The sequence below is a fragment of the Triplophysa rosa genome, linkage group LG9, assembly GCF_024868665.1.
Source record: "Triplophysa rosa linkage group LG9, Trosa_1v2, whole genome shotgun sequence".
NCBI lineage: Eukaryota > Metazoa > Chordata > Actinopteri > Cypriniformes > Nemacheilidae > Triplophysa > Triplophysa rosa.
Window position 1 is genome coordinate 21329939 of NC_079898.1, and position 26928 is coordinate 21356866.

The 26928-nt window shown below is 39.4% G+C and overlaps 1 protein-coding gene across 1 annotated transcript in view; it reads right to left on the reverse strand.

Annotated features, from left to right (window-relative positions):
* The window catches only part of syne2b (spectrin repeat containing, nuclear envelope 2b), a 103608-nt gene that overhangs the window by 25748 nt on the left and 50932 nt on the right, over positions 1-26928 (reverse strand). Inside the window, exons 68-102 of the mRNA XM_057341347.1 lie at positions 26264-26404; positions 25814-25996; positions 25528-25665; positions 25099-25284; positions 24891-24995; positions 23977-24129; positions 23761-23895; positions 23534-23680; positions 23040-23219; positions 22284-22349; positions 21178-21351; positions 19516-19878; positions 17638-17823; positions 12767-12931; positions 12384-12503; positions 11076-11179; positions 10867-11008; positions 10639-10752; positions 10326-10466; positions 10045-10251; positions 7702-7803; positions 7073-7192; positions 5162-5362; positions 4856-5029; positions 4528-4659; positions 3959-4176; positions 3713-3845; positions 2984-3586; positions 2371-2520; positions 1699-1875; positions 1416-1571; positions 1159-1305; positions 907-1077; positions 630-763; positions 354-549 (exon numbers count right to left, since the gene is read on the reverse strand). Of these exons, the coding sequence (XP_057197330.1) occupies positions 354-549; positions 630-763; positions 907-1077; positions 1159-1305; positions 1416-1571; positions 1699-1875; positions 2371-2520; positions 2984-3586; positions 3713-3845; positions 3959-4176; positions 4528-4659; positions 4856-5029; positions 5162-5362; positions 7073-7192; positions 7702-7803; positions 10045-10251; positions 10326-10466; positions 10639-10752; positions 10867-11008; positions 11076-11179; positions 12384-12503; positions 12767-12931; positions 17638-17823; positions 19516-19878; positions 21178-21351; positions 22284-22349; positions 23040-23219; positions 23534-23680; positions 23761-23895; positions 23977-24129; positions 24891-24995; positions 25099-25284; positions 25528-25665; positions 25814-25996; positions 26264-26404 (5964 nt within the window). The remainder of the gene's footprint in view (positions 1-353; positions 550-629; positions 764-906; positions 1078-1158; positions 1306-1415; positions 1572-1698; positions 1876-2370; positions 2521-2983; positions 3587-3712; positions 3846-3958; positions 4177-4527; positions 4660-4855; positions 5030-5161; positions 5363-7072; positions 7193-7701; positions 7804-10044; positions 10252-10325; positions 10467-10638; positions 10753-10866; positions 11009-11075; positions 11180-12383; positions 12504-12766; positions 12932-17637; positions 17824-19515; positions 19879-21177; positions 21352-22283; positions 22350-23039; positions 23220-23533; positions 23681-23760; positions 23896-23976; positions 24130-24890; positions 24996-25098; positions 25285-25527; positions 25666-25813; positions 25997-26263; positions 26405-26928) is intronic.

Genomic DNA, 26928 nt, shown 5'->3' on the forward strand with positions numbered 1-26928 from the left:
CATTTAAAACTGGACTCTTCTGTAGTTACATCGTGTGCTAAGACTGGCATAAAAGTAAAAGTAGCGATTTTCTAGGCCGATATGATTAGGAACTATACTCCCATTCCGGCGTAATAATCAAGGAAGTTTGCTGCTGTAACATGGCCGCAGCAGGCGCAGTGATATCACGCAGCGCATTTCACATGTGGAAATGCGCTGCGTGATATCACTGCGCCTGCTCAACTTATTAACTCTGGGGTAGTTGGAGAATGAGCCTATTTCCAAAAAAAGTGGAGTGTTCCTTTAACAATAAAGTAAAAAAATAATACATCCTTAATGTGTTCAGACATGTAGTGTGTTTGGACTGTACTCACTGTCTTCAGCTCCTCAACGTTGTATGTAAGTTGTTCGTGATCAGCTGGTGTTTTAGTGTGTGTGGCGAGTTGCTCTTTGTAATGCTGGAGTTGCTCTGAGCAGGTGTGTTTCATAATGGAGTACCTCTGCCACATCTTCAGAAGACTTTGTGACCATTGCAAGATGTGTGTCACCTTTTCCTTAATCCCAGACCACCTAGAGCACAACACAAAGATATTTAAGCACAAACACACATATGCATGTTTTTTTTTGTGCTGGCAAGTATGAAATCTTACCCTGCTTTTTCTTTTTCTAGTTGCTCCAACAATATCTGTGCGGAGTCTGCACTAATTCCACCAATAAGGATTGAGAATGTTTTTCTAAGAACCTCCCACATCATGTCAAACTCCTCTGCTTTGGCTTTGAGGACCTACAGACACAAACAAGCCCTCAGTAATGACAATCTCTGTCTGTAACATTTGTTCAGTGTTTAATTTATTAAGACTCAAATTATATTAAAAATACATAATTAACTGTAACATTCACTTTGGAAAATATAGTGATTGACAGAACCTGTAGCTTATCAATGTGGCTCTGGAGGGCGGAGAGGGAGAGCAGAGGGGCGTGGCAGTACTCTAGTGATTGGCCGATCCTCATTGTGTTCAGAACTGCCTGATTCATCCCACTTTCAAACTGAGACCACACGTTACACACGTGCAGCAGACTATTCCCAAGGTCTATACCCTATAAATTGCATTTTTGTTAAATTCCTTTATTAAAAATGAAACAAATTTTTAAGCAGTTCAGAAGCTTCCGTGTCTGTACCTGCTGAGAAAGATCGATCAACGATCGGGATAGATTTTCAACTCTTGACAAGAATTGTTCATCTCCATGTTCTTCATCAGGAGTAAGTCTCCTCATCCTCAGATCAGCAAGTTCAGAGAATTTGGATTTCAATGTCTCCCTTATCTCCTATAATTGAATATAAATCAATTACTGTTAAATCTTAGAGGTTTATAAAGCTTTCTATACTGTACGTGAGCATCAACATAATCAGTTATAAAGAATCAAACACCACATACTTCACAGTCTTTCAGGCTCTTCTTGGCAAACGAGCGACTGACCGGCCTTTCAGCCAATCGCATCCACCGTTTTTGACCTCTAACCCAGTTCTGCAAGAGCTGGAGTTTACTCTCACGCTCAGCACAGATCCTCACCAGCTCTTCAGTATGTCGGATCTGAGAAAAACAGCACTGCTTAAATTGTTCCTCTGTGTGTTTGTCTGTCCACCATCATGAGGACAATGCAAATGTCTAACTTAATGTCTGTTATGTTTTTTTGTTTCATTTATATTGACAAACTCACCCGTGTAGTCAGACAAGCCTGCAGAGTGAGCCAGCGCAGATAGACGTCCCCCACACTTTCAGCAAAGGCAGTGTGTTTGTACCTGCAAGTGTGTGAGTCGAACCCGACTCTCTTCAGCTCACACTGATTAAAAAACTCAATAGCCATCTGCTGACAGCTCATCTCTCGCTTCATCTCCTGGACAAAAATTGCAAAGAGAGATGGATGAGAAATAAACATAAACTAGTTACTTACAAAAACTTCGATGTACAAATAATTTGACGTAGATATTTATTATAAGAAATAAGAATTAACCGTTTTTAATTTTTATAATATAATATTATATCATATCATATCATTATATTTTCTATTTTCTTCCTATGCTTACTCTGAATTATTTTATTTATTGTGCTGTTGCTACTTAACTTTATTACTCGTGGTGCATAATTATTGTTGTATGCCAATGCAAACACTTTGGTAATACAAATACAACTTTTTTGACAACAATAAAGTGCATTTTATTTGAGAGAGAGAGAGAGAGAGAGAGAGAGAGAGAGAGAGAGAGAGAGAGAGAGAGAGAGAGAGAGAGAGAGAGAGGATGAGAGAGAGAGAGAGAGAGAGAGAGAGAGAGAGAGAGAGAGAGAGAGAGAGAGAGAGAGAGAGAGAGAGAGAGAGAGAGAGATGGAGATATACCTGATATGTTTTGAGCAGGTTTCTGAGCTCTGTGGCAGTGCAGGTGCTGTGACCCTCTCGCTCGGCCGCCTGTAACCTGCTCTCAGCACCTGTAATCCAGCCACACACATAAACCAGCAGTCCTTCGGGAGATTGCCTCTCCACCACATCCTGAGGAAGAGAGAGATTAAAACAGATGAGAGAATGAGGAGAAAGGAAGAGATGGAGAGAAAATGCACTAGCGAAGAAGGGCGAAGAAGAAAACTGTGGAAGGTGGTGAGGGGTGATATATGTAATCACAGAAAAAAGGATATGAGGACCAGAAAAAGACGCCTGATAATGGGTGAAATGATAGAAAAGGGACTGTATTCTTTACAGATCTCATCTGCTGCTGGAAATCATGCCTGGATGGCCACCTGACCTTCATGACAAACTTTAACACCTTTAATATTCTCTTCCAGAGAGACAATACGCCAAAACAGGAAAACTTTAGCAATATACAGGATTTTTTAAAAATGCATGGGGTTTGTAAGTTCAAAGTTGTGGGTTCAATCTTAGGAAACACGTACTGAATTGTTGAATACTTTGTCACTTAGAATGATATGGTCTGCCAAATCTATAAATGTAAATATACCTGATGCAGTTTATGTTGGACGGCGGGTATGTTTGAGTGAATCTCCACCCAGTCCTGCTCCACTTGAGATAACTGGGACTGAAGAGACAGCAGAACTGGAGACAGAATCGTGTCCGGTTTAACAGACAATCCTTGTGTGGATGAAGCTGTTTCCTCAGAGGCACTGTCTTTATTTGTGACACTGTCTAATGAGAAAATGTGCTCGGTTGCAGAGATGTCCGAATTAACGTCTGTTGGAAGAACGTCTTGAACACATTCTTGAGAATAACTAGATTTGGCAAAATCCGTATCTAAACTCTTTGTTGTAGCATGGGTTTCCGTTGAGGTTATGTTTTGACATGAGGAAAACATGGTTTCTAAATTGTCCTCAGCAGCAGATGAAGCGGTGACATCTACTGATGAGAATTCTTCAGGGACGTTGCTCGATTTAGATGGCTGTAGGTCTTCTGTATTTCTAGAGGATGTTTTACGAGCAACACTGGTTTTGTTGTTCTTTTGTGTCTCAACGTTTTGCTCTCGTTCACCGAGCATCAGGATCAAAGATCCAGAACCGATGACTGATGCCTTTAGGGCAGATATTTCCTCCAGCTCTTTAACAAACTCCTGTTTCAAAAACATCACAAACACACAAGTCAAACAGAATCATATGCTGCTGTCCTTGTATCTCCATCTTTCGGGATTTTTATTTTTTTGCCATAAATTATTATTATTATTATTATATACACTTACTGTAAACTGCTTGGAGAAGGAAAGGGCTTTGTCTGCTTCCTGGTCACCTGAGATCACGTCATCTTTCCATGTGTGCAGGTGTTCTTTAGCTTGGTCCATCCACTCATTCAAAGCCTCAGAATCCCTTCGGTATCTAGAAAAATGTACAGCAGTGATAGATTTATATACAGTCCTCTTTTCCATGCATTATGCCTTCTACATATTCACATCTTATTAAACATCTACATGACTGCATATCACATTCACCTGTTCCAAAGCTGTTTTAGCCGGTGGGTGGAGTCCAGTCCCTGCTCCACCCTTCTCTGAAGAGAAGCCAATCGCTGCTCAAGTCTTAAAGTAGATACGCCTATTATATGCATAGGAATGCCCACTTCACTGAATGAAATCTGCCACTGCTGTCTGCAGCCCTCATCCAGAACCAGACCGACCCGAGCTCTGTTCTCCTCCAGAACCGCCTGAACACTCTATAATAAACAAAAGAGATGGAGTAAATCAAGGATCTCTCATAGGGTGTCGTAAATAATTCAGCACCCGTTTAAAGGTTTTGCCATAAGAGCCACAATGGTTACAAACTCTGTAAATAATAAACAAAAATAAACAAAATTTACAAAAACTAAATATACAAATAAAATAAACACAATTTTAAACTATATATAAATAGATATTAAGATAATATTGTTACCACGAATAACCATGATGTGAAAACCCGTGAGTGCCACGATAAACGTGAAGTGAAAAATCTCTCAATATCCCTCTTTTGTTTTTAAAGGTATACATGTGGGTCAATATGCTAAATATAGTACATTAAGTGTCACCTGATAGACTGAAAGATTTTTGCTCAGCTGCTCCTCAGTTTGTTGTCGCAGAGGCATTATGGGAAGTTGAGTGTCTAAGCCCTGTAGCAGCATTTCTAACCAGGAATGATTTTCCTCACAGTGAGTCCAAACCTGAAAAAATACCAAGAACTGAAATGAATTTATGTAATTGTTGGCTCAGTTTTAATCCTTGCTCATTCAATGATCCATCCATTCACATACTCATTAGTGAATTTATTTATTTATCTATCCATCCACCCACCCTTCACTTTTAGAAACACTATAAAAGTGTCATTACACATCAGAATTGTATAATTCTCTCTCGTACCTGTAGCGCTGAATGCAGAACTGTTCCGACACCCTGAGCCTGATGCAATACACTGGACACTTGACTTTCCATTTCAGACACTGCAGTTTCCCAGCCAGAGGGGGCGCTGTCTGACATCCGCAAACTCAGCTGCTGCAGTCTCCGCAGGTGAGAGCCCAGAGACAGGTAAAACTTCTGTGTCGATTCACAAGATAAATGAGAGAGTGGCCTGTTCTGGTGGTCTTTGCAGATGTTTTTGAAATGTTTGCATTTGTGCAGTTGAAATAGTTTGTTTTGAGGTCTGTTGTCAATGCGTGTTACACGTACCGTGTGTGTGCTTAGCTCTGTGTGTAGCTGTGCTGCATTCTTGAGCTCCAGGTTTGAGGTGCAGGTGAGTTTCTCTGTCCCCACATGCAGGAGTATCTGGAGACCCTTCAGTATTCTCTCGCTCATCTGCTGCTGATCTAGACTCCACTGCACAGCTCCACAGCGCTCTTCTAGATCACTCCACACACTGTCCAGAACCGCCTGCAGAGTGGGGATATTATGTTATAGGCAGATTTATATAAGGCCAGATTTACTGTATATAAGGGCCAGATTTACTAACAGCTTGCGGCAGCGCAAACACCTCTTTTGGCATAAACATACTATTGTCGGTATTTATTAAAGACACAAAAATTAGCGCAGAAAAGGCATGGACACAGCTGTTTGCAACTGACCTTATTGCATAGGCATATACATGTGTAGGAGTTTCCTCTTCAGATGCAAACTTTATGGGAGGAGAGTATTTAAATCAATCACGCAACGTGATTTACTAAGGTTTATGCTGGTCATTGTACTGGTATTTGCGGCTTTATTTAACACCCTAAAAAGCATGTCTTAAACCCTGCACTCCTCTTAGTAGATTGCGTTGGTCATTATGGGAATGAGATATTGCGCCTGTGTTTTTTGATGTGTGGCTTGTTAGTAAATCACCCGCAGAAATTTCCAGTCCCATCTGCGCTTTTTTTAAATTACGCTCTCGCGCTATTTTGCCCTGTTTAGTAAGTCTTCTGTAGTGCCCACCCCTATAGAGAAAGTGAAGCTATGTCACGCCATGTTGAATGTTGCACCATCTCGGGAGGATTGCTGCCAGTGTGTTCAATGCAGTGTTTTGTTTTTCTTGTTTGATTAGGACATATAACCATGGTAGGTCGGTTTTGCTGCTTTAAAAACTGCAATAGCATTACGCAGAGTCGTTCAGGAAAATCCCCTGGTTCTTTCACTTTTGATTTCTCCATATATAAAAGTAACAAGTAACGACACATATCAAAACAATAATAGCAGTGGAGTATGATCCTCCCAAGATGGCGGCGCCTCTGCAACATGCAACATAGGGAGTGACGTCAGCTTCACATTGTCAATAGAGAAAATACACGTGTCATTATAATAGTGTAATCTCACAACTGAAAATATCATATATCATTACATTATTAAAAGTGACTATTAAAAGTGACTTTTAAAAAAGTTCACCCAGAAAAGAAAATTCTGTCATCATTTACTAACCCTCATGGCATTCCAAACTTGTACGACTTTCTTTCTTCTGCAGAACACAAAGGAAGGTATTTTGAAGAATGTTGGTAACTAAACAACATTGACCCCCATTTACTTTCATTGAATGGACACAAAACTATTGAAACATTTCTCAAAAAATCTTCTTTTGTGTTCCACAGAAGAAATAGTCATATGGGTGTTAAATGACATAAGGGTGAATAAATGATGACAGAATTTTTATTTTAGGGTGAACTATCCCTTTCAATACAAATAAAAAACGACTATTTTGTGCATGTTTACAATTTTAACAAAGCATTTAAACATTTTAAAATGTAATACTCTTTAAAGCACTTTATTTATATATTGTTTATTGTCGCTGTACTTCCGAAACCTTGTATGTCCAAATTCACTGTTTTTCAGGAAATGGAAAAAACACTGCACTTTTTAAATGATTGAATACTGTGTAGACAAAGTTGACAAGCACTTTTTAATACTTTTTATTGATTAGATATTTGCAAAACCTAGTAACAATCTTAAAGAGTGACCAATAATAATGATTTAAGGCAAAAAATAAAAATCACGAAATATGGAGATACAAGGTTTCAGAAGGACAGCAGCGTTATACTATTGAGGACTTTCTAAATGTCCAATTTATTTCACTTCTGTGGACAAATTCTGTCTCCAAAGTACACATTCCTGCTGTACCTCCAGTGTGCTGATTTGCTGTGTGAGGTGAGATGAAGGCTGACTCTGACTTTCTTTTTCTTTGAGTTCCTCTAGTTCGCTCTCTCTCTCTTCCACCTCTTGTTTCGGCCTAGCGACAGCCTGCACACGGAAAGGTCAAAATCTCAAACACCTCAAACTGTGAGTGGTCATTAAAATGACACAGCCGTACCTTTCCACTTTTGAGTGAGAACTGTGTTAACACACGCCTGACCTTCATTATACCTTTAAAGAAAAAGCACTAACACCTTCACAGTGTGATTTCCCCTGGCAGAATACTCTGCATGTACTGTAAGTTCGTTTTCAAAGAGCCTCTTGTAAAATTCTAAAAAACGAAAGTTTATGAGTGCATTTTGAACAAGAAAGTCCAATGTCACCCTCTTATTGTGGGATTGACGGCACCATGGAGAACATACAGTATACTGTACTCAGATGCCCGGGGGTATGCAGAAGCACCAGTTCTAAGAAACAACGCAGACTTATTAATTCCTCTGAAAAACATTTAAAGCTCGACTCATTCATGTTCAGAACACTCAGTATTCATTAGAAGTGTTTAACACGTTCGTCACTTGTCACATCATGTGGTGTTATTCACAGGTGCATGCTCTCACCTGCAGCAGTGAGCGAAGATCACGGTGGGTTTCTCCATTAGTTGTAGGGTGAAGGGCTGACTTGTTAGTTAGTACTGAGTCATGCACGTCTTGCATTTTTCTCTGTAGGGTTTAACAAACACAGAGGAAATGCTACATTTCTATCATGTCAACAAGCTATTTGTAGGAAGTATGTATAAACATTGCATCTATATTAGAGGACATGGGAATAAACATTGACACTACCAGGACACATAGGATTTGTGCTGTTATATCATAACAAACAAGAGTGAGTTATGAGAGGGAGAACTTGAGTGTTTTGGGTGTTAAAACCTGATAAGATCTAACTGCTGACATACTGTCATGATTCTGCCTCATCATGTCATGCCTTCTTGGTCTTGTGGCAGAATCATGGCAGAGCCTCTTGTTTTGTGTGGAGAGAAACATATTATTATGTTTAACCCCCCCCTTGAGTCTTTGTTTTGTGTTTAAATAAATCTTGTTTTTGGTTAACCCCTTAACCGCTGCCTGCAATTGGGTTCTTTCCCTGTCTATTCATGACAGAACGAACCAGCCACAAAGAACCCAGCAGACAGCTCGCTGGGAACCCTCCAGTGTGGATCTCCCTGGGGTTCCCTCCAGGGTTGATCTCCTCAGGGTCCCTCTTGAGGGTCGAGGCCGTTGGGGTCCCATTCTAGGGTCGAGGCTGTTGGGGTCCCTCACCAGGGTCGAGGTACCTTCCTGAGGTCGATGCTGCCGGGTTCCCCTCTAGGGTTGACGCCGCTGGGTTTCCTGAGGGGTTGATGCCGTCGAGATTCCCTCCAGGGTCGATGCCGCCGGGATCCACACCAGGATCTACCCCTGTCCGTGGCCCTCCCTCTTGTGTTCCTGTCTCCAGGCCTTGAGTGTGTTCCTGTCTGCGGGCTCCACGGGAGATGTTCGTGTCTGCGGCCCACCTATCTGTGTTCCTGTCTTTGGGCCGCTAGTATGTTCCTGTTTGTGGCCACCTGTGTTCCTGTCACTGGGCCTAAAGTGAGTTCCTGTCTACGGGCCCCCCAGGAGATGTTCCTGGGTGCGGGCCTACTGGCTTATATTCCTGTCTGCAGCCCACCGGTGGGTGTTCCTGTCTTTGGGCCGCTAGTATGTTCCTGTTTGTGGCCCACCAGATTGTGTTTCTGGTTCCAGCCTCCTCTGTGTTCTCCTGTTTTGGACTTTTTTTAGTTACCATTTTGTAGTGTTTTGATTTAGATTTTTGTTCATGTCGTGTTCCCCCTTGAGGCCACCAGGTGGTGTCCCTTGGAGAAGGGGTACTGTCATGATCCTGTCCTCTTTGTAGTTGTTTTTCTAGTTAGGCTGACAGGATCATGACAGCCCCATGTCTTTTGTCTTAGCCCCGCCCCCTTGTTTCCTTATTCATTATCCCGTTATCAGTTTACGCCCTTCACCTGTTGCCCTCGTTATGCCTCTTTTGTTCCTCTCCTATTTAATGCCCTTGCGTTTGCTGTCCTGTGCTGGTTCGTTTGTCTTTATCCCCGTCTTGTCCTGAGGCCCCTGGTCTTGCTAAGTTATGTTTTAAGTCTTGAGTTTTGTTGTGTTATACTATTTTGTTCTTGTTTTCCCCCTCGAGGGATTTTGAGTTCTGTTTTGTCCATGTTAAATAAATGTCTTTTGTTGAAGAGCTGTCTGCACTTGGGTTCTGTTCCTGTCAGTTTCATGACACATACAAACACATAAGTACAGTGTCAGCTTTCAGAGTCAATTAGTGCATTTGTCTGTGGAGATGTAGACTTTTTCAGTTGAATATAAAGCTCACTGCTATTCAATTAACGGTCCAGTGTGAAATTGGAGGATCCATTAACAGAAATGCAATCTAATATACATCAAAGAAGAGAAAACGTGATGACATGTTTGTCCTGTGTCAGCTGCCGTAGTGCTTCGAAAGGGAGGGGTGAAGGGATCGAAGTGAGCCATTGTTACATCCCAAATGTCTGAAGGAGCGTTACTGTAGGTCTTTTCTCCCAACTGCAGTTAGACTTTACAATCAGAGCTCCCCTCAGTAAATCCTAGCGCTAGTGTGTTATTTGTTTGATATAGTTATTACTATTATCATTATTGTTTCTATATTTGCACTTTGTCTGTTTTTTGCTGCTGTAGCACTGAAATTTCCCCATTGTGGGACAAATAAAGGTTTATCTTATCTTATCTTATTGGTTCCTTTCATAACAGCAGAATTAGGTACGTACAGTATTTTGCATAGTATGGTGTTTAAGTTTACAAAAATGTAGCAATTTCACTGAAGGTTAAGTTCACATCTAATACCATTTATGCCGATAATAATTGCACTAAAGCAGTTGGAAATCTGACCTGCAGCTGTGTAATCTGTTTTTGTCGGTCTTCTATCTGTGCCTGTTTCTCAGTCAGAGTCTTTTGAACTTCACACACACGCTGCGTCAGCTGGTCCAGGCACAATGAGGTCTCCGATACCACTGAAGCCGAATCTAACACCTTTATGACCTCTGACCCCTGGGAGGTCAACACGGCATCCAAGGAGGTCAGGTCGGCAGATAAACCCTATCAATGAACCAGAGAGGAAATGAAATGAATGCCCAGATAGACGATGATTAAACAGATGGATGGATGTATACCTGTAGCTGCTGCAGCTGGTTTTCTATGTCAGTGTGCAGAGAGATGGCTGGTTGAAACAGGAGAGCGTGTGTAAGAGAGAAAAGAGTGAGATTTACACCACTCAACACTTCAAATAGACCCTCATCAAGAGACTGATGGTCCTGAAAAGAAGACAGACAGAGAGTATGACAGCTACAGTTAAACAGCCAAAGTAAATAAATAATATTAAACTTTAGTAAACAATGAGATGAGAGTAATGAAATAATGGCAATATTTCCCCAAAAACATGGAAACCCAACATGCGTGTGTGATATACATCTTTGTGTTTGACACCTGTGTAACTGCACAGTGTTCCAGCTCTTTAAGATGTGCGATGTTTGACTGAATCTCTTGACGACAAAGAGAAACGGCTGATTCACTCCACAAACATACAGATGGAGTGAGTATCTGTACACACAAAAATAGACTGCATTTTAGTGATTAGTGTCAAATGGAAAGTTCAAATAAACACTCTGGAAAACCATTCACACTGGATGAGTGTAGAATCACGTGTGTTCAGACCTCAGATGGATCCTGTTCTTTGTCTTCTCCCTGCTGTGTCTCTTCTTTCTCGGTCAACCGATTGTGAAGGTGCGTCCACTTCCTGTGGACTGCTAATTGTTCTTCCTGTCTCTTGTCTTCATTCTCTGTTGCTGCTGGAGGGCTGCAGGGTATTGAGAGAGTGTTAGTGTCGGAGTGACGGTGTATACTGTGTTTGTGTGTGTAGATACCTTGTGTGTTCTTCAGTGTTCTGGCTGTGAGCTCTTGCTCTGCTGCCTTGAATTGAGATGGCTTTGGTTAGATCTCTCTGTTCGTTCAATCCATGCTCCAGTTCCTGAAAAAAAGCGAGTGGGACTGAGTGACTGAGCTGAGAGATTACTTTCTTTTTTGGGCTAGTGTTGTATAATGTACATTGTGCTTTTGTTGATCATATGAACAGTTTATTTCCAAAAAGAGATTTTTCAAAAATCATGTTTTTTTATTGTGCATTTCAATTAATATAAAGTTATCTCTTTTTGGAAATAAACTCTTCATATACAGTACGTGTTTATTTACACTTAGCAAATGTACATTTGGTTTTTGTAATTTTTTTAATGTTTTTGCAAATGTTTCTAATTTAAATGTGTCACCACTGTAACAATGTTGTGATAACTTGAATTTTAAAGATTAAAGATAAACATGGTCAGAATGATAATTTTTGATGACTCGGTTAAAATATAATAAAATTATGTATTGTTTTCTTGTTTCTATAGACTGTTTCAGCGGCAACAATATAAAAGTTACATGCCCCAAATTTAACTTCTGGTAGACCTCCACAGTGAATTAATAACTGTTGAGTAGTTTTAATTTAATTGAACACAATTACCATACAGTAAAATATTAATGCAAATTATTATTAATGTAAATTAAATATACAAGAAATTGTTTTATTATAACCAAACAGACCGGAAGTTAACTTTGGGCCAGGCGCGTGCATCTGATGAACCCGTCTATAACTTCTGAATTTATATAACTTTTAGTTATTATTGTACATTAAAAACTTGATGTGGCAATCCATAAACACATTTCTGTTTGAAACATTAAACTTAATTGAAAAGATAATTTACATATGTTTCTTTACATGAGCTATAGAAAAATAATAAAAGTCAATAAATTAATATTATAAGCTTACTTTTTGATTGATAGATTGAAAAATTATATTTATATTTTTATGTAACAATCATAATAATTGAAAATGTTCACAGGGCTACTAAAAATGCATCTTTTTTTGCACTCTAAACACAGTTGTGTTACAAATAACACTTCTTGAGACAACACGTTTTGTGCTACTTTCAACACAACTTGCATTAAACTTGTCAACACAATGTGTGTTGAAAGTAACACATAATGTGTTAAATGAATTACACAAAACTTTGTGTTAAAATTAACACATTCATTTTAAGAGTGTGACATGCAGATTTTTAAAGAGTTTGGTTGTTTTAACACAAGGTGTGTTGGATAGACTAATGATTTAAAATGTGTATTAATGTGCACAGTACCTTCTGTTGTTGAAGACTGCTCTGTCTGAACAGTTTGCCTCTGGAGGAGCTCAGCCTGTCTTGCACACTGGTGCTGCGTGTCAACCTGGCCTGCAGGGGGCTCTCTCTCTCAACACACACCTACAGGGACATACACACCATTGTAACACCCCTGATTTTCTCAGTTCACTTCCAAACACTTTGCAGCCTCTCGCTAGCATCACTTCTGGATTTAATACCTCCGAAATGGCAAATGTGAAAATTAACTGCTATTAGCATGCTAATGATCACCTGCCATCACATGCAATCTGTTCTTCACAACACCTGGATTACGCTGTTCACAACCTTAAAAAACAGCCTACAGAAACAGATACAAACAATTCTGCCTGGATTTGCGTGTGTACCTGGTCTTTGCTGTGTTTGTTCTGCAGCTGTAACTGGACGGTCACCAGTCTGTTCTTTAACAGCTGGAGTTTTGTGTTGAGCGATTCAGCCTCATGTTGTTCCTGTTCCTTCAGCCCACACATGGGAAAACAGGAGACCTTCTGCTCAATCTCCACCAGAATAGTCTACACACATACACACTTAAATAAGTGTTCATTCAATTTCATCAATTTGGTGACCTGTAAATTTGTATAGTATTCACATTCAGTCTGAATGTGAATTCAGACTGATTCAGATCAGTCACACTGATCTGAATCCACCAGAGAACAAAACAAGAGATACGGCTGAAAGGCAGGCAACAGGTGTTTAATGCTCCATTTGACACATTACTTAGGAAAACAAAGATGAACAAACTTCCCATTAATAATCAAACAAACAGAATTGACATTGTGATTGTGGTTTTCCATCTGTACATCCTGCAGCAAACACTGACATCCACAGAGCACGACAATTCTGGATTTTCTTTCACGCTTGGTGGATGCTCTCTTCATTGTTATGCTATATGTCATATAAATGTACATTTTAAGAAGATATTCTGTTATAACTGGGCAATTCCAGCGTTCTATTCCATCAGAAAACATATCAGTCTATGCACAAATATTCTATTTTGAAAGAGGGAAAAATGAATGAGTTATGGACAGGGCTGTTAACTATGTACTACAGAGGTTTAAAGTTTTGTAGCACAAGCCAAACAGTTGTAGCACAAGTATATGTCTGTTATCATCTTTAAAAAAACACAAATGCAGGTCATCACATAAATAGACAGGTAACTGAAAAAGGCCATTAACGTTATACAAATGGATAAATAATTAGGGCCATATAATTGTTCGTTTTTACCAAATTCATTTTTTCCTTTTTTATTTTTCTGGGTTCTGTATTTTCAATTCTTTACTGTACAGTTGTAAATACATTTGTCCATACAAATAGTACTGTATTCTATAGTATTCTATTTACTAGAGTAAACTGCAGTAAAATTCTTGTGCACTATAGTATATTTGAACCTTCCTATAGTAAACTTACTATAGTAAATATTTAAGTATATATATATTAATATATATATATATATATATTATATATACTGCATATAATGTTTACTACAGTTTATACATTTACTACAAGTTAATTATTTTATCATCTGGTTCAAATTAAGCAGACTTTTATTTTGGTGGGTCGTCGCGAAGACGCTTGAGCTTCAGTGTGTTTGAGAGTAGCTTCACTCAAACAGTAAAATGATCGTAAAATAAATTTCGAACAACTCTGTGGATGAAGTTCATGTGTTCATGTCCTCGTAAAGTAAGATACAGACAAATCCACGAGTGTCACACTTGTAACATGTTAGTGTGCAACTCATTCACTCATAGACACGCAGAACAAGCAAAGGGCATAACATTATTTAAATAGTAGAATTCTGCTTTCGTGATTCCTTCCACGATTTCCAGTTCCAACATCGCGCAGATCATAAGCTCAATGGACTCGATGCAGCCGGAAAACAAGTTTTAATTGCACAAACTAAACAAAAAAAACTAAAATAAATAGTGGTGTGCAATTAGTTAACCTCGACAAGGACAAACGACAAACGCACTTCGTACAAACAAGAGGCTCTGTCTAATGTACCTGGCAAACTGTTTCGCACGCGTGCTATACTATTAAATTTATTCGTAGCACAGACCGAGTTTTTCGTAGCATGTACAGCTTATGGATGTGACATTTTGGGGAGGCAACATACTTTGTAGGATTTCTGTGAACAAAAATGTGCAAACCAGAAGTAATAATACCCAACAAATGGAGAAGGGGTGGCTCTTTATAGAACAAAATAGTTACTATATTTTTTTGAGTAATACAGTATGGACCGTATGGATGTGACAGTTCACCTATACCTGACTGTAAAGCTATACTTTTAAAAACACACAAAAAAATGCTTTAAAGAGAGACTTCTCGTGGGTATTTGAATCAAACAAATATTGACATCAGTATGGTAAACCTTTGGTAAAACCTTACGTTTTTCATTTTAAGGTTGACATTTGCACTATATTGCCATACTCGTTCAAGTAAAATTTGCAACAAAATTTGCACAAATTTATATCTTATATCATACATGTTTGATGGTCTCATAAAGAGCCTGCACATTTCTTAGTTTGTATTGTATTTATGACAGTTTACCAGGTCAGTGTCCTAGAGCCCTGCTGAATCTCTGAATCTTTGATGAGCGAGTCAGGTTACACGGACAGAAAAGAAAATGCTGAAAATGTTTGAACTACCTTACAGGTCTGACTGAAACAGATGTTCTGAAAAATCACACACACTTTCATAGTGGCCAAGTCTGGCAGAAAACAGCAAAGTTGCTAACATTGCATTCAGCTCCTTTAGTACTTAAATACATCTCAGCACAAACAGCACAGCATTAATAATACCACACTCTTAAAAATAAAGGTGCTTAAAAGGTTCTTCACAGCGATGCCATAGAAGAACCATTTTTGGTTCCACAAAGAACCATTCAGACAAAGGTTCTTTAAAATCCATCTCTTTCTTTCTTACTTACTTACTATAATCTGAAGAACCCCTTTTTTGCCACAAAGAGCCTTTTGTGAAACAGAAAAGATTCTTCAGATGTTAAAGGTTCTTTATGGAACCAAAAGGTTCTTCTATGGCATCGAAGAACCTTCAGAAGCACATTTTGATGATTTCTGAAGAACACAAACATCCTTGCTCTCTTTGGCCTTTAAAAGATGCCAGAAAAGATGTGACAGGCTAAATTAACTCATTTTGACACAGAACACCAGCTAAAGTTTATCCTGCTGAAACTGACTGGAGTAATATTGGATCTGTTTGACTGACAGGAGAGAATTGTTACCCAGCAGACTCTCACCTCAGAGTGGAAGTGAGCTCTCGCAAACTGAAATATCTGCACAGAAATAACCACAGGAAAATACTATTTCCTTTAGAAGAGAGAAGCTGAATTTCTTAACGTATTGACGCACTCATGCCTTTGAATAGGGTGTCAGTAGACATGCACATGCATGTTGCTATGTGTGCTGTTAAGAGAAAGAAAAGAGAGAGCCAGGCGTCCTCACACCGCCTCAAAGGTAAATAAGACACAAAAGTAAATTGCTGATTCATGAAATCATGATCTTCCGCCCACTTACACACACTTATCTTTACAATGCCACAAAACACAGATATGGAACTGTATGTACCGTCCGTGATTCGGCTCTAAAAATGTAAGTAAATTAAAGCAAAATTAACTATCATCAATCCATCAGAGTCATATAATTGATGTTACCATAGCCACCGGACCCAAACATATCCATGTGGCCCCAAAAGGATTTGGACAGTAGACAATACAATACACTTAAAGGTCCAGTGTATGAAATGTAGCGGCATCTAGAGGTGAGGTTATGAATTGCAACTAATAGCTCCCTACACCCCACACCCCTCCCTCTCGAAGCACTGCGGCGGCTGACACAGCATTAAGACGTCATCACATTTCTGCTTCTTTGCCAAAGGAGAGAACATATTTACACGCTCTGTAGAGCAGTTTGTCCCTTTAGGGCAGTGGTTCTTAACCTTTATGAGCGCCCCCCCCCTCATAAAGAGCGCCCCCCCCTGTAAACCTATTTTAAGAACTGGCGCCCCCCCATACCGTACATTGAGGATAGAAAAGATAATATGTAAAATATGATAAATATATAAAAAAGCAAAAAATACCTGTATATGACACATTGATCTCAAGAGATCAGATTATAAATGTAACAATTCCCTGCTAATAAAAACAAAAGAAACCATCACAGAAATTAATGGTTTCCATTAAAATACCATTGTGAACCATTAGCTTTTTGCATTAAAACCATTACAAAATTGTAGTGTTTTGGGCATTATTCCAAAAGGATTAATCTGCCAGAACACGAGAACTGTGCGCGTTTCACTGATTTTAACACGAGCGAGGAGTAATATTTGCGAGCGAGTTTATTAGCAGTTTATAATACAGACGCGGTGTGGTGTCATTTGCCTGTCGAAAATAGCGCTTTACATCATAAATAATTGTCAACAGCTTTAAACAGCCGTCCAAGTTCAGTATGAAAAGGCACTTTATTTACACGCCACTCCCTTCACGCGTACTGAACTCATCGGGAGGAAGAGAGACTTGTGCTTACTCTGAAATTACAGTCTGAAAGACAAACATACTTATATGATCTACCTGCTTCTTAAGATGATGTACTGTAGAGGTAATTGCTGCTGCTTCCTGAGTGGACGTTTGCCTACTTTGTAGATATTAGGCTTTTGTGAGCAGCCTAAAATTGCACTGCGCAGGACGTACAAACTGCGCGCGGTTCAGACGGAACATTGACCTCCGTCAATTTGCAATCGCATTACTCGCGATCGAGTTCCAAAGGTTGGGGTTTCGGGGAACGGTCGCGCCGTTTGCAAATGCCCAGCTGCAAATGCTTTGGCAATGCAAATGTGTAGTATTAGTATTATTATAGTATAAAATCATAGTATTAGTGATTTGAGAATTCTCATAGTGAGAATTGAATGTGGCAGGACGTGAATTTAGGCTGAGAAAATGATGACTGGAGCATTTTGACAGCCAAGACATTTCAACAGGTTCGATGTGTTAAACACACAGATCTAGGGCACTTCCTCTATTGCTGAGCCAGCATTTCACAACCCATCAGCAAAATGCCAGAAATGTACATACTAGATTGTTACACACTAGGGTAAAAATATTTACTATAACCTTCCCTTAACCCTCACACAAACCTGTTGACATTATTATTGACGTTGTTGAAAACAAGGGGTTCCTTTGACCTTTGAACTGTAGGTGTGTGATCACCTGGCAGGTGTGAAGTTGTTGCTCAACGCTGTGTTGCATGGCCAAGTCCTGCACTCCCTGTCTCGACCCCTTCAGGCTGATTTGCACTTTATCCAGACACACCTCCAGCTGCATGGCCCTCTCACGGCAGACATCGAGGAGACCGTCAGATGACCATCCACCCGGGACCCCAGCTTCACCTGTGACCTGGACAATCACACAGAGAGGCTCAGCAGGCGCACGAAGAGGCAGAGGTTCTACGTGGCAGACGAAGGGTGTGTAATAGAAACAGGCATGTTAAGGTAATGACAGGTGTACTGAGAGAGAGAGAGAGAGAGAGAGAGAGAGAGAGAGAGAGAGAGAGAGAGAGAGAGAGAGAGAGAGAGAGAGAGAGAGAGNGGAGAGAGAGAGAGAGAGAGAGAGAGAGAGAGAGAGAGAGAGAGAGAGAGAGAGAGAGAGAGAGAGAGCACCTGCTATGGCTGAAACACAGTTCACAAAGGCACAAACTGTGACACACTGGGTGTGTCCACTGACCAACAGAGAAACACAAACACTGTCACACTTTCACACTTATTTTCTGCTCCCTCTCTCTCTGTTTCTCTCTCACTCAAGCTTTACTCTTTTGTTTCTTTATTTTTCATCTTCCCTCCGGTGCGATTCTTTCTTCAATGAACTGTCTCAGCTTTCATTCTGCTCATTTTTCATGTGTCTCTCTCTTTCTCTCTTTCCCTGGTATACTCCACCCACCCGCGGCTACGAATACTTCCTGGAATGTCGTCACTTTCGAGGATAGTGTGACATGACACACAAACAAACACACACGCATGTTTGTTTTTCTTTCATGATTTGGGTAACCATTTCCATTCCATCGATATTAAAACAACGTAGCTAATTATATAAAAATGCATATAGAAATAATTTTATTATTGGTTTATTTACTCGCATGTTGTTCAAAAACCCAGTGCCTGACTCTTTATTCTGTGCACCACAAAAAAATATATTTTGTACCGTTACCTTGACCTGACTGAATATGTCCAGATTATATTTCAACCTTTATACCAGTCCTATTTTCTTTAATTCATGCCTTCACACCCTTTTTACACCTAGAATGTATAGTACTTTTGTCTTTCACATACTGTTTACAGTATTATGACATTTGAAATGGGCATGTATTGATAGACTGCTAATGTAAATAGTGCCCTCCTGTGATCCTGAAGAAGATAAGCTTTTGGAGAATGATGGATGGATGTATCCCTCAATGTCTTTGGCAGTTATGTTATATGCTATATACTTGTTATATACTGTAACTAAAAATGATTTTTATACTTTAATAAGAAGACTTACAACTAGCTTTTTTCCTATAGCCCAAAAATGTTCTAAATTTCTGCAACTATTAAACGTCAGACAAATACATGTGAATAAATACATAAATGTCAAAGTTCACTTAATCTACAGTACAGTTCCCGGATATGTGTAGCTCATTATTTCCTTCTGAATTTTATTTTTAACAAGGTTTGTTAAGGTTTGTTTCTGTGAGCCACGTGCACACACTGTCACTCTCAATGTTTCAAAACCTCACCTTTTGTAATGTATAAAAACATAAAGGTCAATGTGTTAAATATTAATATTCAGTGTCTCATGATTAATAAAAGGTTATTTTAAGGACTCATGTAGTTGCATTCCCAAATACGTGTTATTAAATCCAATCTCATACAAATGTTGATCTCAGACAGCATTTCACACATTAAAATGGCTATTCCAATATTTCATTGAAATAAATTGACAATGATTAAAAAGGGAAAGAATGCTTGTTTAAGGGATAAAAAAGTCAATGTTTTTTAACATGATGTCTGTTGTAAGTAGGGTGAGACAACTCAACACTAGTGTATCTGCGCTTACCAAAGATCTGCTTGTAGCCATTGGCTCTGTCTCCTCCATTTGGGGTTTGTTTGTGATTTGTGTGTGCGTGTCATGTGTGCTTCTGTTGTCTAACGCCTGGTCCTCTGTGTTTGATGGGATGTGTGTATTTGCGGCAGGTGTCAGAGAGTGTGTAAGGTGACCTGGTGCAACAGCTAATGTTGTGTCTATGGGATTAGTGGAGCCCACCTTCTGAGGAAAATACAAGGTGGTCTCTGATACATAAGCATGCTGGATTGGTGTGGATGGTATTTTCGAGAACCCCCCTGTGTCTGACTCTAAATGTTTGTTATTTGCGAGTGTGTGCGTGTCACTGGTCTGTTCCCCCCGCCATGCACCCTGCTCCTGACAGACAGAGAGAAAGAGACGAGCGAGTGTAAATTTTTGATTGGAATTTATTTCTTTCCTTCTGTTGCAAGATGACTTCAATCACAAAGTATTTGGAGAAAGAAAACAGAACATGCACAGGTTTGCATAAGAGCTCAGTGCGTTTACATGGCACAGAATGAAAAAATACTCAGCTTAAATAACATAAATAAACCATAAACTTATTACTTAAATTGTTAAAATGTTGAGCGGGAAAAACCTTCATTTCAAAGAATGTGTATTGTAAACAGTCGTTCATGAAAAACAATAAATAACTCGTTATACACATGCACTTAGACATTATTGTGCAGTCATTTGTATAGATGCTTGCAGAAATTTGTTGACTTAATGTTCTCGTACATATGTTTCACTCCACGAAACAAAACACGTCCAACAAATCTTTCACAAAAAACACACTGGTACAGAAAATATAAACACATGCCATAAAAAGAGTCTAGGGTCTTTTTTGGTATTGCAGTTTTGCACTTAGTAACTAAAAATCAAATACAAGTTACCATGCAATGACAAGCATGAAAAATTACACAGATTTTCCCCGCTTAAAACATACGCAATAAGGCAATTTGCTGTATTCCTAAAAAAAAGTCTTATTAAGTACTGCATAATTAATGTGCATCAGAAGCTTTTTGCATCCACAGATGCTTTGTTCTCTATGGCTCTTTAACACAGTGTCTACACTGGAAGCTGCACATCACCTCATGACAGACCTACTCTGTAAACTCGAGACTACACTTCAGCAACACTAAAATGGGAAAATAACTTTATTTTCAGTGGAAATCAATTAAAGTAGTCTTTGCATGGGATATTTAAGAATAGCAAAAAGCTGGAATTTGAATGTGATTAAACATAAAACAAATAAAATAGCATTAAGCTTACTATTATGCTACTTTAATATAACTTTATTTACCCATCTGTTTAAAATAAAAGGCAGCGTTAAGCACTGGCAGTTCCATTGATTGTAATGGAAGCAATATTTGTTTGCCACATTGTATGCATCCAGTATAGACACAGTGTAACGTGTAAACATTATAATACTAAGAAAATACAAAAATGCTTGTTTCTTTAAGAATGTTCTGGCACAATTACAGGACACACAAATGTCCATTTATTCCCTTTTAATACACAGCGCTCCACAACACATCGACCATGTAAATGCACTGAGACGAGAGTTCTAGCTTTAGGAACATCTACATCTAAGGATTCTAAAGGTGGAAGTTAAGACACAGAGGTTCTATAAGGAGGAAACTACAACTAGGAGACCAGACACCTCTGTAGGCCTCTGGGTGGGGACGAGGAGGAGATCTCTGTAACAGAGGAGGTATTGGTTACCATGTCTGTAGGGAGAGATTCGCTTTCCTCTGTGGCTTCAGATGAAGCTTCCGACACGCCTGTTCCAGAGGCGGCAGATGTGTCTGCTTCTGTGTCCACTGCTACCTGCAAGTTCACAGAGGAAAATGGTTAAATACTCCTAAAGGTCCAGTGTGTCATTTTTTGGAGGATCCATTGACAGAAATGCAATATAATACACATAACTACGTCTTCAGATGTTACATAATGAAGCATTATGTTTTTATTATCTTAGAACGACATTTTGCGTCTTTTGCGGCAATTGCGCGCAAATAGAGAGCGACTCGGTCGCGATGCACATGTGGTTCATTCATCAAGATGAAAATAGTTCAACTTTTCAGAATGCCGCACACGCACTGCATGAGAAAGCAGTGCGGCTCGCGTTTTCTGTGCGGTTTTAGATGCGAAATGTGAATCGCCCCTTAGAATTCACCATGTTGTTTTTACAGTAGCCCTAAATTGACAAACTGCTCTACAGAGCGTGTTTCATAAATACGTTATCTCCTTCAGCAAAGAATCTAAAACGTCACAAGATGTTTGTCCTGTGTCAGTTGCCATAGTGCTTCGATAGGGAGGGGGGAGGGATGGAGTGAGCCGTTGGTTACAATTCGCAACCTCACCACTAGATGCCGCTAAAATCTCCACATTGCTCCTTCAACTGTATTGTTTTTACTCAATCCACAACAAGTTAACTTTCCAAATTTAAATTGACAATAAATTGCATTCAAGGTGCATTTAACCAGAATGGAGGTTAACGATGGTTTAAGATCTTTTCAGCAGGGACATTTCCAACCATTCTAACCATAGAGGTCAAGGGGAGATTTTAAAACTAAACATGCAATTATTAAAAAAAATGTAGATACCAAAAAATAGCACAACTAAGTCGTGATGTGTTTTAATATCACTTCATTAATTGTGTGTGTAGTATCATATCTCAAAACTCTTCTGATATGTTTTGGGATTTGCTGTTTTCAATAGCGTAAACAAATTAAGAACAATTCCTTTGATTCCCGAGTTACCTCTGAATCTGTTGCTTCTGTTTGTTCAGGTTTCTGCTCTGTAGGATCAACCAGAGCTGAAGTTTCCTGCGTAATAAAACAGATTTTTTAATGTCATTCAACAGGACTGGTTACATTAACACAGAGCCGGGAAGGCCGTGGCTTACAGACATTTAACATACTTCTTTATTTCTTAAAAAATTCTTTATAAAAATAAACTTTATTTCTTTGGGTTATTGTCACCAAGCATCATACCAGTTGCATTAATATAATGTGCGGTCCCAGATGTGTGTTTATCAGAATTTTATAAAGGCTTTGAATGAACGTGGTTCATCTACTAATACTCGAGAGTCGATATTATCATAATGCTGAATTTTTAACAGTCATTAAATAGTATCTAAATATAAACAGACAGATCTGCATAACGTATAAATTATCCCTGACTCCACATTTGTAAATGAAGATCACAACTTTAGTTGTAATTCTCAAGTACAGAAGGATCTGAAAGATGCCATCAATGAAAGCTAGGCCAAGCTATACTGCCCCCTAGAGGACACGACAAAGCATGCACATAGCTATCCAACCAATTCATGACAGCTGGACTGTTTAGAAAAAAAAGTACATTTTACGTGAATTTCATGAAAATGAAAAATACTTTTAAAAAGTATTTTTTTAAGTAATACTTTTAAATACGTTAAAAGCAAGCATTTAACAGGAAAGCAAAGAAAACTTAATAGAAACATGGATATATCCATGGCTCGCGTCATTCTTCATTACCTCCATGATCACGCTGGATGACGTCTCAGGGTTCATTGAGGAGGCAGACATTCTTCTTGCCTCCTCCTGCTCATTGTCTGTTTGATCTTCAGATTCTTCACTGCTTTCATCATCTTCATCATTATCATCTTCCTCTGTATTCTCCACATCTTCACAGAGATTCTCCGCTTCTTCAGACTCCTGCTTTCACACAATTGAAACACACGCAACCACAAACACTCAGCACAATGAGTTACAGCAGGTCTTATGAGCTGTTTTTAAAAAACCAAAGCTCTTACGACGTGTGAAAATATACACCATTATGAAAAGACACAATCTTTAAAAGCATGCACAAACCTCTGAAAGCTTCTAAAAAAATCACATTTCATCTGAAATTGTTTGAAAAATTCGCCCTGACATTTTACAGCAAATCTTTTACCCTGCGAACCTTTAAAGCTTATTGCGGTAAGGATAAAATATTGCTTAATATCGGCTTTCAGGCGGTGTGTGTGTACCTGTGCCTCTGTGGGGGTGCTTGTGTCCGTCTCAGAGATCCAGGTGAGTCTCTGTTCAGGTGTGGACTGCCCCACCGTCATCAGCGTCGCTCCTGATTTCTTCAACGCATCCTCCTCAACGTGAACAATCTGAATCTCACCGGTATCCTACATGCACACTCTCGTCAATATGTAACAGTGGCCTCTTGGTAGTTAAATTCTAGTTTTAGTTCTAAATTTAGTCTCACCTGTGTTTCCTCCTCAGCGATAGTGGGTGGAACAAAGAGGGGCGTGGCACTGCTGTGGGGCGGGGCATTGAGGGATGTGGTATCAGGAAGCGGGGCAAAAATCTCCTGCACCTCAATGGAGTATTCTAAAGCCAGCTGAGAGAAGATGGACATAATATTGAGTCCTGCACATGTACGGTGTGGTTATCTGCAGTTTGTGAATGCGTGTGTCTGTACCTGTTCTATTTCCAGGAGTTGTTTCTGTAGTAGTTCAGCTCGTTTGAACACTAGGAGTGTGTTTTCAGCTTTGTCAGGGAGACAAAGACCCTCCTTACAGTTCTGGATCTCAGCTACAGTCTTTTTCATCAGCTCAATCCTGTTCTCAGTGGCCTGCCGACACACATTTACATTCATGCATTTGGCAGATGCTTTCATCCAAAGTGACTACTAGGTTTCCTTTTTATAACTTTGTATTCCTTGTCTTCTAGTAAAAAATATGTAGAAAATATAACAATTATGTAAGTTTATGTTTAAAACAAGCTAAAAATCTGCTAATTGGGTAAGAAAAATAAACTTCAATTTAGTTTGACATTTTTCGTAAGTACCTATAGAGGCCGATTTATTTTCTTGTTTTAAACATAACTTTACCTAACTCTTATATTAAGTAACTTAACTTCATTTATACTTAATTCTTAAATACCTTAGGTCACACTTATTGTTAAATACATGTATCTTGATTTAAGAATGTTTAGATATTTGTACACTAAAAGGTTCTTCACAGCGATGCCATAGAAGAACTATTTTTCATCCACAAAGAACCATTCAGTCAAAGGTTCTTTAAAGAACCATATCTTTCTTACTTTTTTATAATCCGAAGAACCTTTTTTCGCCACAAAGAACCTTTTGTGAAACAGAAAGGTTCTTCTGATGTTTAAGGTTCTTTATGGAACCAAAAGGTTATTATATGGTATCCTTATTTTATAACCTTTTGAAACACCTTTTTGTGTAGAGGACAAAACAAAATACTCGCTAAGATTTTTTTTTGCAGTGTGGGGCCTTGAAGACCCCACTGCCTGTAGTTATGTTAAAAAAACACATTTTATATTAAAATATAGTCACGACTTGGTTCTAATGCCAACACGCACACTTACCTTGAGTTTGTCCCGACTGATGCCCTCTTGAGCATTCAAGGAAGATTTGATTTTGGCCGCATCTTTCTCCATAACCTTCATCTCTGCCTCAATGGCGTCCACTTCCTTAAAATCACAAACCACACATTGTTGATGTTGTACCATCAAATTCATTTTAAATATAGGACAAACAGATTATCAGAGCTGCAGAAAATGTGTGTGAACTGACCGCTGCTGCATGCTCCAATTGAGAGAGGGGTCCGAGCAGGCTGTGCTGCATGTCGGCTACACGCCGGTCAGCATTTGAGAGTTGTTCCTCTAATGGACTGACATCAAACACGCTTCCCATCTCTGTTAACACGCTGCCAAAATGCTGCAGAGTTCGTCTCATCTGAGCAGAATCATCCAGCACCATCTAAAACACACATATGGGTAATTTGCTGGTAATTGAATGTATAAGTGTGTGACTGCATTAATGTGATGTGCGGCATCTGTGTAAACTAATTTCCTAAGGGATGAATAAACTACAACTACTACATAAACACACTCATTTTCAGCTTCCTCTGCAACAAACATAGATGTAAAATGTGTCTTCAGCCAAGTACTTGTGGGCTGGTAACTGAAAGGTTTCAGGTTGAATCCCGAATAATAATAATACCTGCAGTGCGTTTACATGGCTGTCCAGGCATCTAGCAGTGGTGTATGTACAGGCTGTTGTTAACCACGACTGAGCCTCTGAGATCCAGCTCTGTGATGCCTTCACCATCTCCTCATGCTCCTTCAGCCAATCATGGACCTACAACGAGAGTGTTGAAAACAAATTTTTGTGTTCCATGATACAGTTTTAGAAGGGACACAATGTTGAGTATTTGACTTTTGATTTTTAATGTTTTGCAGCTGTGCACTATGGGAGTTTGAGAATAGGAGTTTGGAGTTTTGTTGACCTTGCTGAGAAAGCTGGTCCTCTGTTCGGCCTGCTTGGTAAGCTTGCTATACGTCTGCTGAGCGTTTGCCAGGTTTTCTGAGATCAGACGCGTCTCATCCGGATACATCTCGCTCATGTCCTGTAGCTCCACCTCCACTTCTGTCAGACGAGTGTGTAAACCCTCCAGCTCGTCCCACACACGCTGCGAGAGTACATCATGTATAACATACACAAATCTTCCAAACTGTATCATTTAAACCAGCTCAATACAGACACTAAAGTGATTTTTGCACAACCACAATGAGTATTTTTGACCAAAAATGATCAAATGGTTAACAAGAGTGTGAATTTAAACAAACAGACAACTTTCTTCCAATGAGTAAGTGGTTCACTTCATCACGCACAAATGAATGTGCATGAGCGGTAAGAAAGGTGGACTGAATTGGACTGAATTGAATGGATGTGTGACCTTCTGTGTGCTCTCAGCTTCACTGAAGTTCAGGCTTTTCTGGTCTAACCAGCTCTTAACTGATCTCAGACCTGCTTTAATCTCTGAGATTTTAGCAGCCAGCCTATGAAGTGGACCACTCTTCTCCACAGCCGTTTCCACCTATGAATGTAAGAGAAAACAAAAGAAACCAACATTCATTCAAATATATTTTATAAAAACAGCAACAAAAAAAAGACATATACGACACACGCGCAGATGCACGGATAGTACTTTCAGGTACTGCAGGAGGTCCAAATCTTAATGAACAAACCCCACAGGAGCTTATCTAACCCCTGTCACACACAGTGCAATGATGCAACACTTTTAACACCTGTGAATGAGTATGTGATGATTATGTGTCTCTGATGCAGGGATCTATGTGTTCTAGAGTGAGATGTTCTCCTCTCTTCATTCATTAAAGATGAGATGTGTGTGTGCGTGTGTGTGTGTGTGTGTGTGCGTGCGTGCGTGCGTGCGTGCGCGTGTGTCTGTGTGTGTGTGTGTGTGTGTGTGTGTGTGTGTGCGTGTGTGCATCTGCGTGTGTGAAGCACATTCAGTTGTAATTTATAAACACGGTCATTTTATATTACAACGTTCCTTCTGGTGGTCACTAACATTTAGAAAAAAAAGATTTTTTTTAACCT